We start from the raw sequence: 16,094 nt of genomic DNA, 5'->3' as shown, positions 1-16,094 counted from the left end.
TCTCTGGAAGTCTGATCTTATCGGGAAGGGATGTGATATCGTCAGTGATGCTGCGTATCTTAGTTTTGTAGCTCATTATAGCATGTAGGTCCTGCCACACAGATGGCTGGTAAAAAAATGAGATATATTAGTAAGTAGATTTGGTCCTTCATCCTTATCCCTACTTGTCCATGGTGACCAAGATGCCTACCTAATCTGGACCCATCTGCAAACTTGTTTTGATCTCTCTACTCACATTCTGACCAAGGACTGGAGCTGCTTCCCTGTCTTTGAGTGCTTCCTGAACTGACATCCAGTCCCAATTCATCCACTCTCTCCTAACCACTTAAGTTTCTGTTGTTATTTTGACATGCCAGAATTGCCCAATGCAATTCTACTGAGAAGGTCTTGTTTTGTTGCCTTTCCCTGCAGCTGCAAATTTTTCACGTGAACTTTGCGAATCCTGTCCAGGCAGATTTTAAGTGATATCAGTAAACTAGTATTTTCACCAGGAGGAAAACCCAACACACTGGTTTAATATGTTGATGCAATTGAACAGTGGAGAAATGTCCAGAAGTTTCCAAATTAACGATAGTATTCCTCATCTTTCTTTCTCCAATCCTGCTGAAGGGTCTCAGTCCAAAATGTCGACTGTACTCTTTTCCATAGATGCTGCCTGGCCTGCTGAGTTCCTTCAGCATTTTGTGTGTGCTGATAAAATATGTTTGATTGTTTTGCAATGACTTTAACTGTGTTGATAACATTATTGCTTTGTGATTTAGACATGTTTAAAAATACAACTATGGAATCACCAAATTTATTAAAAGAAGCTGATTAACTTGTGTTATTGTGGTAGTGTTTTGGGTTCACATCTTTCCTCTGACATAAATGGCAACTTGAACCTTGGTTCCTGAGAAACGGTTTATTTCATTTTGCTGTATACAAATGAATGGTTGAATGGCAATAAACTTGAACGTGAAAAGATCCGGATCAGGGAACAAAAGACCAATTGCATTGACGACACGGATGACAAGAAGAATCGAGGCAACCTGCCTCCTCCACCGCCGGTCCGCCCCCAACAAAGGTGGCGATCGCCACCTCTGCCCCTTTCGTCCTCGCAAAAACGCGCATGCTCAACCGCGGCCCGGCAGCCAATCGCAGCGTGCGCTTGGGAAAATTCCGCGGACGAGCCGGCCGAGTGTGTGAGTTGAAGCGGAAGGTGGCGATAACCGACAGCCGAGAAACGGACGCGCGGGTGAACGGGACCGTGGGCTTGGAGGCGGAATAAATAAAAAAAAACCTCAGCGTTGCTTCCCGTAAGCGCCGGCGGTTTCCGTGTCTGTGGCGTTGGGGGGGGGAGGGGGAGGTGTTTGTATTGACTGTCGGTTGTGACCTGCGCGAGCGAGCGGGGTCGATTGACAGCCGTGCGCCCCCGGGGGGAGGGGCGGGCGTCGGGGGAGGGGGTTGGGGGGGGTGGTCTCCGCCCTCGCCTGTGTGCGTGACTAGCCTCCCGGTGCTGCGTGTCATCAATAAACACGATCATGTGCTGTGTTTATGACATTTCCACTGATGATGTTTACCAAGGCAGCCCTGAGCCATGCCCCTCACTCAGCCGTGCACGCTGCTCGGGTGCACGCTTTTGTCTTCTTTCTCTTCCCCAGCCCGCCGGCACTCCCGTTCCCGTTCCCCCGTGACGGACTTAATGTTTACAATCCGGCTCCGCTCCGAAGGCTCGGACCTGACGAGGCACTGAGTGTGTGGTCGCCGCTCTGGCTGGAAGGACAGAACCGTTGTGGCGTCTCCTGTAACTTGGATGGTTTGTTGCACGATTTAGGTTAGTGAGAATTGATGATCATCTGTGGGAGAAATTAATTATAGAATACAGCGACTGGAGGAGAGAGAATAGGATCGTTTCCCTTGAGAGTGGGCATAGAATTGATAGTTTACATCAATTTAAAGAAATTTCCAGAAGACGTCAGGCTACGAAGGCGGGGTAGTGGGCGTGCGATCAAAAGTATCCAGTTCTATTTGAGAACCGTAGTTGCTTTTTTTTTGCAGTATTTTAAGCTCTTGCTTAAAAGGTATTTCGTAAACATTGATATCTCTGTTACATGTAATGCATAAAACGTAACACTCCACTCCAGCGATTGTGTGCAGAATCTGGCTTTAACTTTTAAAGTGATATCCAATTGGAACGTCAAGAGAGTAACATTTGATTAAGGTTACACGGTAAGAGCTAACTTAAGCCATGCATGCATCGGTGATGAAGAAGAGAAAATGCTGGAAATGCTCGGGCAGCATTTATGGAGGGAAATGTGATTGACGTAAATCATGTCAACAGAACTGAGAAGTTAGCAATGAAACAAGTTCCGGGGGGGGGGGGAACAACAAAGCAACAAAGGGTAAAAAGTTTGTTTTTGGGATAGAGACCAATAATGATTGAGTAAATTAAATTCTGTCTTACCATGATGGGTAAATTAAGCCTTAAATACTTGTAGCAAACTTTTATGTAGAGCTGTATACAGACAAATGAAATCTATAATTTCAGAAGTAAGGGAGAAAATAAACTGTAAGTATGGGACTCAAGGCTGCAGTATACCTGGTTTGAAGATGTGTGCTTTCCCTTGAGCTTTAAGCTCCACTGGAAAAATGTAGGAGGCCAAAGACAAATTGGAGTGGGTTGGAGAATTAAAATCACAGGCAAACTGTCCACCTTTATGGACTGAACAAATGCTTTTCATACAGTAATTCAATTGTAATTTGGTTTCTCTAATTTAGAGAGACCATATTGTGAGCATACAGTGTTGCAGAACACTGCATTTAAAATACAAATAAATGGTTGCTTATTGCTGGGAATATTCAACAATTCAAGCAGTATCTGTGGAAAGAGATACAGTTAATGTTTCACATTGAAGACCTTTTTTTCAGAAATGCGAAAGAGAAAGTATGTTAGTGTTAAGTTGCAGGTATGGTAGGGAAGAGATAGGTCGGATAATAGGAATCTTTGATGGAATGGTTAGAATCACTTACTGATAATCTGTTAGACATCACCTAGTTAATGGAGGCAAAGAGGAAGAGATCTGGAGGAGTAGTTAAGGGGATGTGAACAGACAGTGGAATGTAGGAGTTGAAAAATCCACGATGTGCGTCATGTCATTTTAAAAAAAAAAGAGGTGACCAGTCAACGTATCATCCTTCACAGGTTCCACCATCAGCTGTATTCATCTTCCCTTTCCTTAGAACCATAGAACATTACAGCACAGAAACAGGCCTTTTGGCCCTTCTTGGCTGTGCTGAACCATTTTTCTGCCTAGTTCCACTGACCTGCACCTGGACCATATCCCTCCATACACCTCTCACCCATGTACCTGTCCAAGTTTTTCTTAAATGTTAAAAGTGAGTCCGCATTTACCACTTCATCTGGCAGCTCATTCCACACTCCCACCACTCTCTGTATGAAGAAGCCACCCCTAATGTTCCCTTTAAACTTTTCCCCCTTCACCCTTAACCCTTAACCCATGTCCTCTGGTTTTTTTTCCCCTAGCCTCAGTGGAAAAAGCCTGCTTGCATTCATTCTATCTATACCCATCATAATTTTATATACCTCTATCAAATCTCCCCTCATTCTTCTACGCTCCAGAGAATAAAGTCCTAACCTATTCAACCTTTCTCTGTAACTCAGTTTCTCAAGTCCTGGCAACATCCTTGTAAACCTTCTCTGCACTCTTTCAACCTTATTTATATCCTTCCTGTAATTTGGTGACCAAAACTGTACACAATACTTCAAATTTGGCCTCAACAATGCCTTATACAACCTCACCATAACATTCCAACTCTTATACTCAATACTTTGATTTAAAAAGGCCAATGTACCAAAAGCTCTCTGTACGACCCTATCTACCTGTGACGCCACTCTTAGGGAAGTTTGTATCTGTATTCTCAGATCCTTCTGTTGTATTGCACTCCTCAGTGCCCTACCATTTACTTTGTATGTTCTACCTTGGTTTGTCCTTCCAAAGTGCAAAACCTCACACTTGTCTGTGTTAAACTCCACCTGCCATTTTTCAGCGTATTTTTCCAGCTGGTCCAAATCCCTCTGCAAGCTTTGAAAACCTTCCTCACTGTTCACTACACCTCCATATTTGATAGAGACTATTTCATTTGTAAATTCTTGGTCTGCTTTTCTATCTCCACCAACCATTCCCCTTATTGTACTTTGCAAAGCATCTGGAGGAGATGAAGTAACTGTCCTTTTACCTCTTGAAGTTGTGACTTACTTGCACTTCTGTCAGTTTACTTCATTCGGTGTTCCAAAGAAACCAAATGATTGGGTGACTGCTTTGCAAAGTACAAGCCTTTGTTGGCAAGGGTGATCTTGAGCTTTGTGTTTCCCAATTTAATTCAGCATCTCTGAAATGAAGAATGCAGATGATATGATGTGGGCTGCCCAAACATAAAGCGGGAATATTGTTGAGGAAAAGATATCTGAAGCATTGTTTGATAACTAGCATAATTTTAAAAAATGCAGTAGAGTTGGAGAAAAGAATGAGTTCTTACAGAGTGCAGGATGGGAGGGGGTTTCTACAAGATAGCTGTGTGTTTGCTAACCATTTGAAATGCTCATGGTAAGGTTGAGAAAGGAAAGTGCCAGATCTAGATTTTGAAAATGAAACCAGGCTGAAAGGAGGTAGCAAATATGAAGAAGTATTCAAGTTCTGTATGAGAGTAGGGAGCAGCACCTCTTAAATCTTGATCTCAAATTTCATTCACCGTCTCATCTTTACACCTCCCCAGAGACATGCGCTTTTGTTTTCATTTGAAGTTCAAGCTCATGAAATTGAAATTGAGCCAGAGGGGAAATTGGTGAGGTGCCAATGAGATAGAAATATTGTCAAGATGTGAGCATGGTGTTATAATGGAGTCTATCTTGTAGCTTCAACACTCTGCCTATTAGTGATTTAGATGATAGAGTAGAAACATACATTTGCCAGTGAGATAACATGATTCCTGTAATAACTGTATGCAGAAGTACTAAACTAAAAAGATAGTAATAAATAAAGTGAATGGGCAAAACTGTGGACAATGCACTTTGATAGAAGCAAGCATGAGATTATTCACAAATTTAAAAAGTACTTGAGATTTCATGTACATACAGGAGGTCAGTAAAGTATACTGGCAAGACTTGGGAAAAGAAGCTTTGTGCAATATTTAGAAAGGAAGAGTGTTGTGGATAGAAGACAAAAGTGGCTGCAGATTCTGGGATGTAGAATATAAATAAATGTTGGAAGAACTTGTTCATTCAGCAAAAGGTGTAAATTGATATTTTGGCGCAAGACCTTGCATCAGTGCTGAGAGGAATGAGGAAAGATTACTAGTAAGGAGGTGATCGGGGAACTAGATGGGGAGCGAATGATGATAGGTGGAACTAGTGGGGAGAGTGTGATCAAGGTACTCTGTTCAGTTCTGATTGTCATAAGTGCTTGCTATTCATTTTTAACTGTTTGTGGAAACCAGAAACTTGTCCGTAGCAGAAACAAGACAAATCCCTATAGTTTTCTGTTGACACCTTTCTGTGCTCATTTAAAGAGGCAGTCAGGGTGAAATTGCACTCTTAACCCTCTGGCACAAATTTCCTTTATAACTTTTGGTAAAATTATGATGAGACCCTTCATCAGGTCTTGAAGAAGGGTCTTGGCCCAAAATATCATCTCTTTATTCCTCTCCATAAATGCTGCCTGACCTGTTGAGTTTCTCCAGCATTTTGACTATGTTGCTCTGGGTTAACAACATCTGCATAATCTCTTGTGTTTACAATTAGACCCCTCAACTGGGTAAATGATTAGTTGCCTTATAATGAACATGTGCAGCCGGCTCTCACACTTTGAGCTATTCTTTAAGTGCAAGTCAAGGTAGTAAATGTTAGAGCAATTAATAAAACCTAAGAGGTTTATGCTGTATTAGTTGGTCCAAAATGATAAATTATCGAATATTCAAGTATGGATTGGGTGTCAAGAGCAGGGTGTAATGAGCATAAATTGGCTGCCATCTCTGTGACTAGGAAGTCTGACCTGAACATGAATTGTTTCACTGATGTTCTTGTATTTGATTGCCTGCTTGCACTGCATTTTCTCTGTATCTGTTGCACTTTATCCTGCTTTCTGTGATTTGACCTTTATGAACAGTATGTAAGACAAGCTTCTCACGACACCTTGGTACACGTGATAATAAACCAATTCCAATGGAAAAATTAAGTGTTGTTTAACAGTTAACTCCTCATAATAGCAGCTTGCACTATGGTAACAAATACTGTGGATCTAAGATATCAGGTCACAAGTTGAATTGCTGTGAATAAAGAATGTGGGAATCTGATCAAGTTCCAATGATGTGCAAATAAATGGTTGGGATAGTGCTGTATTAAAGTAGCTTACTTGAAGTATTATCTTGTGTAAAGCCAACTAACTAAAGAATCAGGCCATATGGTAGTAGTGCAAGGTTGAATTCTTTAGTTTAATCTTGTTATCCTTTTCAGCATTTACTCAGCAGGAGTTGTTATGGTATTAGTTTTTGGCTTAATTCATTTGATATCCCAACTGTTGAACTTGAGGGTTGCTCAGAGTTGCTCTGTAGTACATCACAATACACTTCCTTGTCGCTCAGACAACACTATCCTCAAAACCATCCAGGCCAAAGCAGCCCAGTGGGTTATCATCTCTTGGTTCCCTTAAGCAGTTACTTCTCTCACCACCAACATGGTTATAATGCATACCATCAACTTATTTACATGTACTACTCTAATGGCACCTTTCATACCCACAGCCTTTGCTGCTAAGAAAGACGAGCACAACAGGTGCATAGGAGCACTACAGCAAGGAATTCCTGTTTCATTGCTGTCTAAATCCTGAAATTTCAAGGGCAGATAGGATGAGGAATAAACAACACCCATGTCCTAAAATATGATTACGTTATAAATAGCTGAGCATACATTAATTTTTTTAATGTATAGTGATAAATATGCTACACCCAAGTTTGCTGATGCAGAATCTGGTGAAAAATTAAGCTGAGGAGAACATGAATCTAACAAAAGACCAACAAGAGCTGATGAGAAGATGACAGTTGCCTTCATTCTGGTAGGAAGAGTAGAAAAACAATAATCTTCAAATATGAAAACGTTGGTTTTCAGAGAGATTTTGTTGATCTTTTACAAGAAATGTGCAGCTACAGCAAGTAGTCAGGAAGGCAAATAGTTGGTGATCTTTTTTTAATAAGTGACAGATTTGTTTCAGTTCTACAGTGCTTTGATAAATTACCTGTATTAATTGTTTAGCTTCTGTCTTGATATCACACCTAGTGAATGATATTTCAAAGCAAGAGGCCAGGCCAACGATTGAACAGAAGCAAATGACTAGATTCGTAATTAAATGGCATTTTTGATTCATTGGTACCTATTAAGATCTTTTTTGGCTTACTTGGAACTAGTATAATAAAGGCTTATTTATTTAATTGCTGGATAGAGGCACTTGTCAGAAGAGTGAAGAAGTGGGATGTGTTTCTAGTCTGGAGTTTAGAAACAGGTGATCCTTTTGAAAACCAAAGCTTAATGCTTGACAGAGTGTATGCTGAGAGGTATCTAAGATGGCTAACAATTCTAGTATGAGAATGTATAATCTATGGATAGATGCTGTATTGGAGGAATTTCTGATTTTTGTATATTGTATATTTTTGGATTGCTTATCAATCTTTATATGCTTGGTTGTTGATTGCATCCAGGGCTGATTAATTTTGGAGTCCCAAAAGAATCAGAGATTTATGACACTTTGCAGAATGCTGTTAAATTTAAGAATTAATACTGAATTTGTTAAATGACAAAACAATCTCTGGTGGTCAAATAAGTTGCTTCTCCCTTTTTTGTGTTCATATTTTACCTAATCTAAGTCTGAGCAGCAGTTTTATGGGTCAAATCCTGTTGATTGTAAGTGGTTTAGAGTTGTCAGTAATACATGCTAGGTGAAGGTACATCTAATACATTGTGATATGTGTGATGCCATTGGTATGTCAATTCCTTGTACTTGTGTATTGGGTCCCTGGAGGTGAAATACTTGGAATGTACTCAAGAAGGTAGAATTCTACCTGGTATAGTGGGAACGAGTGTGTAAAAAAAAACACGGAAATTGCTTGAGTAAACAATGTAGTCATCAAAGCTGGAGTAGAATTAAAATGAATCTAATGGTATAGATTTTATAAGCTGTTCTGTAAAGTATCACACTCATTATTTGGGCTCCAGTATATTCTTGTGGTAGTGCTATAAAGACAACAATGAAAATGAACTGATGATTCTGTAATGGCTTAATTAAATCAGCACCTTATTTTCTTCATGTGTATGATCTAGCTATTCTGGCTGAGTCTTGCCTACAAAAAGCATCATTGTTTATTCTTCTGATGAAGTAATTTTGTTTTTTACAGGAACTGGCATTTATTTAAATATCTGAACTTCAGAGTGGATTGCTTGCTATGGTGATGGCACACAGTCTCTGTTACAACTCATTGGCACCTTCTGGCAGACAGCTGTGTCAGACATCTGAACTGGAAGTATATGGGAGAAATACATCGCATATGGCAGCGCACATCCAGAATGCAAAGCAGCAGTCAGATTGTTTCATATCAGAGCATTGTGATCCCAATTTACAACTGAATGGAAGTGGATTTCGGCAAGCAGAAGGTATAAATGAAAATATGGATATTACTGTGGAGACTCCAGTATGTAATCCTTTAAATGGAACGAGAACTACTGCAAATGAACTTAAGCACATGCCTATGTGAGTATGAAGAATCTCCATCTCTGTTTCTGAATAAAAGATGGTTCTGCTTGGCAATAAATAAAGATTGTGTATCTTCTGTGTTGCAATTTTTAAAAATTGCCCTCTAGTTGTCTGTTAGATCCAGTGAGAAGGTTATACAACTACAGAGGGCAATTAAAAAAAATTGTTAGGTTGCTTTAATACTTCTGCACATTGATCCTGTATCTAATGCTATTGGATTCTAATATCTCACTTGCATTGACTTGCTCAGGGCTATTATAATGATAGAGCTCAATGAAGAATTTTTCCTGTTAACTCAGTATGTAGTGAGGGAATGCAAAAGGCATAAAAAGAAACAGTAAAATTTTAATTTGGATGAATATATTTTTCCTAGAGACCCAAATGAACACCCCAGGATTTTCAAACAAGAATATCTTCAATTTTAGCATTTGACTGTTTTGAACTTCAGTGTTGACTCATTGCTTCCTTAATGCAGTTTTTGCTGTGTTTCTTTTTCTAAAAAAAATACATAGTGATAGTTAATAAGTACTTTAAATTCGTGAAGATACGAAGAATTCTTTACAGATAGAAAATCGGATAACACCTGTTATGTAGTCTGAATCTAAGCAGAGAGGTTATAATAGGACTATTTGATATATAACTTCTTCCTTGTATGAGTAAATGTTTCTTGGTTATTCGGGATTCATTCCACTGGGAGCTTTCTCTTGCATTTGAGATACATGAGATTCAAGTTCTATGCTTGATTGATACAGTTGTTATACTTAACTGAGTTGAAAGGGTTGCGAAGATTCATGTTATAATCATGGGCATTTCTTCAGATGATACATTTTGTGATTACTTAAATTTTTGTCACTTATGGAGGGCTTGGATACTTTATGATCCCATTGCTTTGGTATTTACAGTATGTGAATTTTTGTTTGTGCTTTATTGTGATAGAGATTAGTGCTAACACTATATATTTTTCATGTATTTTCACTATCCATTAATAGTCAATCGAACAACATGACTTGAGTCAAATGTAGCTTGCGTTGAGGAAAAGGAACTGACTCTTCAGTAGAAGATATTTGTGTGCTTGTTGGGTTTATGTGGTAGTCTGGCAGATCATATGACCCCTTTCTGCTGTGATTGCAAGAGTGAGTTCTAAATTAATCTCTAGCACATCAGCTCCAGTATTTTAATTAAGTTATATAGAAACAGAAAATATAGGAAATTCTCAACAGGTCAGGCTGTGGGAAGAGAAGCAGGGTTAACGTTTTGGGTTGAAGATCATTCCTCAGTACCAGTGTTTATGTTAATTATGTTTCTCTTTTCAATGCCTGGGGATTATGTGCAGTGTTGCAACGGCCTATATTTATTCTCTTTCTATCCCAGCTCAATGCTCTTCAAAGCACTGATATGCTGAATGACAATTTCACTGATTGTCAGTTGTCCTCTAGTGCATCTTTCAGGTGTGGCTCTTCTACCCATGAATCCTTATTAAAAGTAATTAGCATTTTCTCAACTGTAGGAGAAAATTCCTAAACTAGATCTCAGCTGAGCATGGCATGCCTGTGCTACTAGTTTGAATTCACTGCAGTGCAACAGTGCTTGCTGATTATAGCACAGTGTTAATATGACTAAATTTTCTGAGGCATTTTTCAATTGATGCCAGAAAATAAACTCCAAACCACGGAATACTAAAGAGATTGCCAATTCATATTGTACTTCAGAGACCTTCAGAACAGAGGAGTGATGATACGAGATCTAGGAAAATGAAAACACAAAAGAAGGGAATCTGCCCGAAACGTTAACTGCTTACTCTTTTCCATAGATGCTGCCTGATCTGCTGAGTTCCTGCAGCATTTTGTGTGTGTTGCTTTGGATTCCAGCATCTGCAGATTTTCTCGAATATGGGAAAGAGGGTAAAATGGAGGATCTTTCTGGATAGCAGAGTTGGTTGAGGTAGCTTATACCAATAAAGGTAGACTGCAGAGTGAAATACATATAAGACATCAGATTTATAAGTGCTTTACTTTAGCCCCTGTGGTACTTTGATTTGCTCAGAATGGTTCATTCAGTTGTTATGGAAATCTTGAATTGTTACCATTAAACTGAGATGAAAGTGGCCTAGAATAAGAGAGAAATTTTCCATTTTATTTCAGGATGTGGACTTATTCATTAGCAGAGCTAGTATTTATTGTTCATTCCTAATTGCCTCTGAACTGTAGTACTTTCAATGGGCATATTAAGAGTCATCTCTATTGTTGTGAATCCAGAATCCTGTATAGGCCAAACTGGGGCAAGGTAGTAAATGTCCTCACATGAAATGTAGATTCATAATGAATGAGGTACTGGACTACAACTGACCTCCTGAGAAATGGTTCTTCAGCCAATTGCCAGTGAACCAGATGAGTTATCATGACAATCTGCAAGTTTTATGAGCATTATTACTAAGTCTAATCTCTTTCAATTTGATATTTACTGAATTTTTTTCAGATCCATTAATCTAGACCTTTAGAGTTACTAGTTTGGTCATTTAACTACTGTGTTAGCACAATATCCTCTTTTCCTACAGTGCTAACAGAAGCCAGTAAGTAAACACTTTGTAATATGTAGACTCTGAATATTACTGTGTCACTGGGCTCAGTGACCCCTCATGACACTCTTTATGATGTCTGTATGTCTGCATTATGTGGCTGTGTTTGCCCCAGTCTCTTGCTTAGAGATACCATTTTTACCTACAGTGCTCCTTGGGTTGTAAAAGCACACACAGCAGATGTAATGCACTGCATAGTGACCATTGTCCATTAATTAAAAATGGTGTCTGTCTAAAGTGAAATCTTCAGCATTACGTTTATGCTGTCAAAGAAAAGTGATATGCCTGTATTCCAAAACCAAGTGTTTTGGAGGTTCTTCAGGACTTGGATTACCAATGGCACTTCGGAGTCTAAAGGAATTCTACAACATCACGCTACAGTTTTATAGAAAAATCACTTTCTTAAGCAGGTAGAATGACTTCGGTGTAGTTTTTAGTCAAAGTGACAAATCAATAAATAATTACTGTTGTAAAAATTTCCTCTTTCAACTAACATTGATTTCTCATTTTTAAACAGGAGGAATGAGTTTTTTTCCAGGAGGAAGCATAAGCGGGAGCATGAGGAAGATGAGTAAGTAAAATTGTAGGGCCCTGTTCTTTTGCTATGATACTAGAATTTTGGAAAAATAGTTGAAATGGGATGTTTGGTGTTCATGCTCACCATTGAATTTGTTCTATTATGGCTTTATAAATAGTTGGAATATTGAACTTCTGCTATAGTGATGACTATGTCTTCATCCAAGACCTCAAACATTATGATCAACAGCTGAACTTTGCTCAATAGAAACAAATTGGATGATTTAAATGTAGAGAGAAAAACTGACAATTGAAAAGAGACCATAAGACAAAGGAGCAGAAGTCGGCCATTCGGCCCATTGAGTCTGCTCCGCCTTTTTATCATGAGCTGATCCGTTCTCCCATTTAGTTCTACTCCCCCGCCTTCTCACCATAACCTTTGATGCCCTGGCTACTCAGGTACCTATCAATTTCTGCCTTAAATACACCCAATGACTTGGCCTCCACTGCCGCCCATGGCAACAAATTCCATAGATTCACCACTCTCTGGCTAAAAAAATTTCTTTGCATCTCTGTTCTGAATGGGTGCCGTTCAATCCTTAAGTCATGCCCTCTTGTACTAGACTCCCCCATCATGGGAAACAACTTTGCCGCATCCACTCTGTCCATGCCTTTCAACATTCGAAATGTTTCTATGAGGTCCCCCCTCATTCTTCTAAACTCCAAGGTATACAGTCCAAGAGCGGACAAACGTTCCTCATATGTTAACCTTCTCATTCCCGGGATCATTCTAGTGAATCTTCTCTGTACCCTCTCCAAAGTCAGCACATCCTTTCTTAAATAAGGAGACCAAAACTGCCCACAGTACTCCAAGTGAGGTCTCACCAGCGCCTTATAGAGCCTCAACATCACATCCCTGCTCCTATACTCTATTCCTCTAGAAATGAGTGCCAACATTGCATTCGCCTTCTTCACCACCGACTCAACCTGGAAGTTAACCTTAAGGGTATCCTGCACGAGGACTCCCAAGTCCCACTGCATCTCAGAACTTTGAATTCTCTCCCCATTTAAATAATAGTCTGCCCCTTTATTTCTTCTGCCAAAGTGCATAACCGTACACTTTCCAACATTGTATTTCATTTGCCACTTCTTTGCTCATTCTTCCAATCTATCCAAGTCTCTCTGCAGACTCTCTGTTTCCTCAGCACTACCGGCCCCTCCACTATCTTTGTATTATCAGCAAACTTAGCCACAAAGCCATCTATTCCATAATCCAAATTGTTGATGTACAATGTAAAAAGAAGCGGCCCCAACACGGACCTCTGTGGAACAACACTGGTAACCAGCAGCCAACCAGAATAGGATCCCTTTATTCCCACTCTCTGTTTCCTGCCAATCAGCCAATGCCCTATCCACATAGGTAACTTTCCCGTAATTCCATGGGCTCTTATCTTGTTAAGTAGCCTCATGTGTGGCACCTCATCAAAGGCCTTCTGAAAATCCAAATATACAACATCCACTGCATCTCTCTTGTCTAGCCTACTTGTAATTTCCTCAAAAAATTGCAATAGGTTTGTCAGGCAGGATTTTCTTTTAAGGAAACCATGCTGAGTTCTGCCTATCATGTCATATGCCTCCAGGTACTCCGTAACCTCATCCTTGACAATCGACTTCAACAAACTCCCAACCACCGATGTCAAACTAACAGGTCTATAATTTCCTTTTTGCTTCCTTGCCCCCTTCTTAAATAGTGGAGTGACATTTGCAATCTTGCAGTCCTCCGGAACCATGCCAGAATCTATCAACTTTTGAAAGATCATCGCTAATGCCTCCACAATCTCCACAGCTACTTCCTTCAGAACACGAGGGTGCATTCCATCTGGTCCAGGAGATTTATCTACCCTTAGACTATTCAGCTTCCTGAGTACTTTCTCTGTCGTAATTGTGACTGTGCACACTTCTCTTCCCTGCCACCCTTGAGTGTCCAGTATACTGCTGATGTCTTCCTCAGTGAAGACTGATGCAAAATACTCGTTCAGTTCCTCCGCCATCTCCTTATCTCCCATTACAATTTCTCCAGCATCATTTTCTATCGGTCCTATATCTACTCTCACCTGTCTTTTACTCTTTATATACTTGAAAAAGCTTTTAGTATCCTCTTTGATATTATTTGCTAACTTCCTTTCATAGTTCATCTTTTCCCTCTTAATGACCTTCTTAGTTTCCTTTTGTAAGCTTTTAAAAACTTTCCAATCCTTTGTCTTCTCACTTATTTTTGCTTCCTTGTATGCCCTCTCCTTTGCTTTAACTTTGGCTTTGACTTCTCTTGTCAGCCACGGTTGCATCCTTTTTCCATTCGAAAATTTCTTCTTTTTTGGGATATACCTGTCTTGCACCTTCCTGACTTCTCGCATAAACTCCAGCCACTGCTGCTCTGCCATCCTTCCCGCCAGCGTCCCTTTCCAGTCAACTTTGGCCAGTTCCTCTCTCATGCTACTATAATTTCCTTTACTCCACTGAAATACCGACACATCAGATTTCGGCTTCTCCTATTCAAATTTCACAGTGAACCCAATCATGTTATGATCACTGCCTCCTAAGGGTTCCTTCACCTCAATCTCCCTAATCACCTCCGGTTCATTACACAATACCCAATCCAGTACAGCCGATCCCCTAGTGGGCTCAACCATAAGCTGTTCTAAAAAGCCATCTCGCAGACATTCTACAAATTCTCTCTCTTGAGATCCAGTGCCGACCTGATTTTCCCAAACCACTTGCATGTTAAAATCCCCCACAATGATCATAATACTGCCCTTCTGACAAGCCTCTTCTATTTCCTGTTGTAATTTGTAGTCCACATCACTGCAGCTGTTTGGAGGCCTGTGTATAACTGCTATCAGCGTCCTTTTACCCCTGCAATTTCTTAGCTCAACCCATAAAGATTCTGCACCTTCCGATCCTATGTCATTACATACATTAGAATCTGGGGATATGGTGCGGCAAAGGAATGGCATGTCTTTTTATTCTGCAAATTGCCCTAATTTTCTGAACTAGTAATATCAACTAAGGCAAATGCATTGTTCTAGTGTTTGAGTAGTTTCTGGCTGAGTGTCTTTTGTTTACTTAATTGATCTGTTGCTGTTAATGCTGGTTGAATTGAATTGATTTTATTTCTTACATCCCTCACATACATGAGTAAAAATCTTTGTTACTTATCCATGTAAATGTGCCGTGTGGAATCATAGTACTTATTATAATAATTTATTATAAATAGAACGGTCAATGTAATGTAGAGTACACTCAGATCAGCGTGAGTTTATCAGTCTGATGGCCTGGTGGAAGAAGCTATCCTGGAGCCTGCTGGTCCTGGCTTTTATGCTGTGGTACCGCTTCCCAGATAGTAGCAGCTGGAATAGATTGTGGTTGGGATGACTTGGGTCCCAAATGATCCTATGGGCCCTTTTTACACACCTGTCCTTGTAAATGTCCTGAATCATGGGAAGTTCACAACTACAGATGCGCTGGGCTGTCCGCACCACTCTCTGCAGAGTCCTGTGATTAAGGGAGGTACAGTTCCCATACCAGGCAGTGATGCAGCCAATCACGATGCTCTCAATTGTGCCCCAGTATAAAGTTCTTCCAGTTTGGTCGCCGGCTGCTCGACCATGGTTTTCGGTTGGGTGCTGGACGCTTGGAGAGATTTGGCGGGAGGTGGGTGCCTGGCCCTCGGGCGGGGGCTGTGGTCGAGTGGTCAGCGTCTTGGGCCGGCTCCCCCACTCTACTTAGTCTGGTGAGGAGAGTGTGAGGACGCCCAGCAGGACTAAAAAAAACAAGACCTGACAAAGGGCAGATGAGCTCCTTGTGAGCCAACGGCTATCTTCCGTGGAAGAGATTAAAGCCTCACCAGATATCTATGAAATGTATGCTATGCACTTAGAAGAGACATGATGAACTTGGGTGCTGCACCATGTGCCTGGACCTGCCCAAGGCCTCTGCCTAGGGAAGGGCCGAGCTTGAAGAAGCGGCTGTGGCTGGAGGCCAACACGGCCTCGGGCTCGAGTTCGGCAGGGGCGGCGGCGGGCGGTGCCAAGGTGGCCAGCGAGAACAAACTGACGGAGAGGCTGTACTCGGTACTGTCGCGAGATTGAAGAAGATGGAAGTGCATAGCCGCCAACCCCGGATTCGGGACGGCACCCACTGACTGACTG

The 16,094-nt window shown here is 40.7% G+C and overlaps 1 protein-coding gene across 6 annotated transcripts in view; it reads left to right on the top strand.

Moving 5' to 3' along the window:
* The window catches only part of ccdc117 (coiled-coil domain containing 117), a 110,116-nt gene that overhangs the window by 35,734 nt on the left and 58,288 nt on the right, over nt 1-16,094 (top strand). For 2 of the 6 annotated variants that reach the window (XM_063034188.1, XM_063034186.1), the window contains exons 1-4: nt 1,160-1,295; nt 1,641-1,813; nt 8,440-8,792; nt 11,888-11,941. In XM_063034188.1, coding sequence (XP_062890258.1) covers nt 8,488-8,792; nt 11,888-11,941 — 359 coding nt within the window. In that variant the 5' untranslated portion in view covers nt 1,160-1,295; nt 1,641-1,813; nt 8,440-8,487. Of the gene's footprint in view, nt 1-1,129; nt 1,296-1,463; nt 1,814-8,439; nt 8,793-11,887; nt 11,942-16,094 lie in introns of those variants that run through there. The other 4 variants (XM_063034189.1, XM_063034191.1, XM_063034187.1 and 1 more) reach the window with 4 other exon arrangements.

This window comes from Mobula hypostoma, chromosome 27 (assembly GCF_963921235.1).
Source record: "Mobula hypostoma chromosome 27, sMobHyp1.1, whole genome shotgun sequence".
Lineage (NCBI taxonomy): Eukaryota > Metazoa > Chordata > Chondrichthyes > Myliobatiformes > Myliobatidae > Mobula > Mobula hypostoma.
The sequence above is the reverse complement of the archived record's forward strand: the minus strand, read 5'-3'. Positions and strand labels throughout refer to the sequence as shown.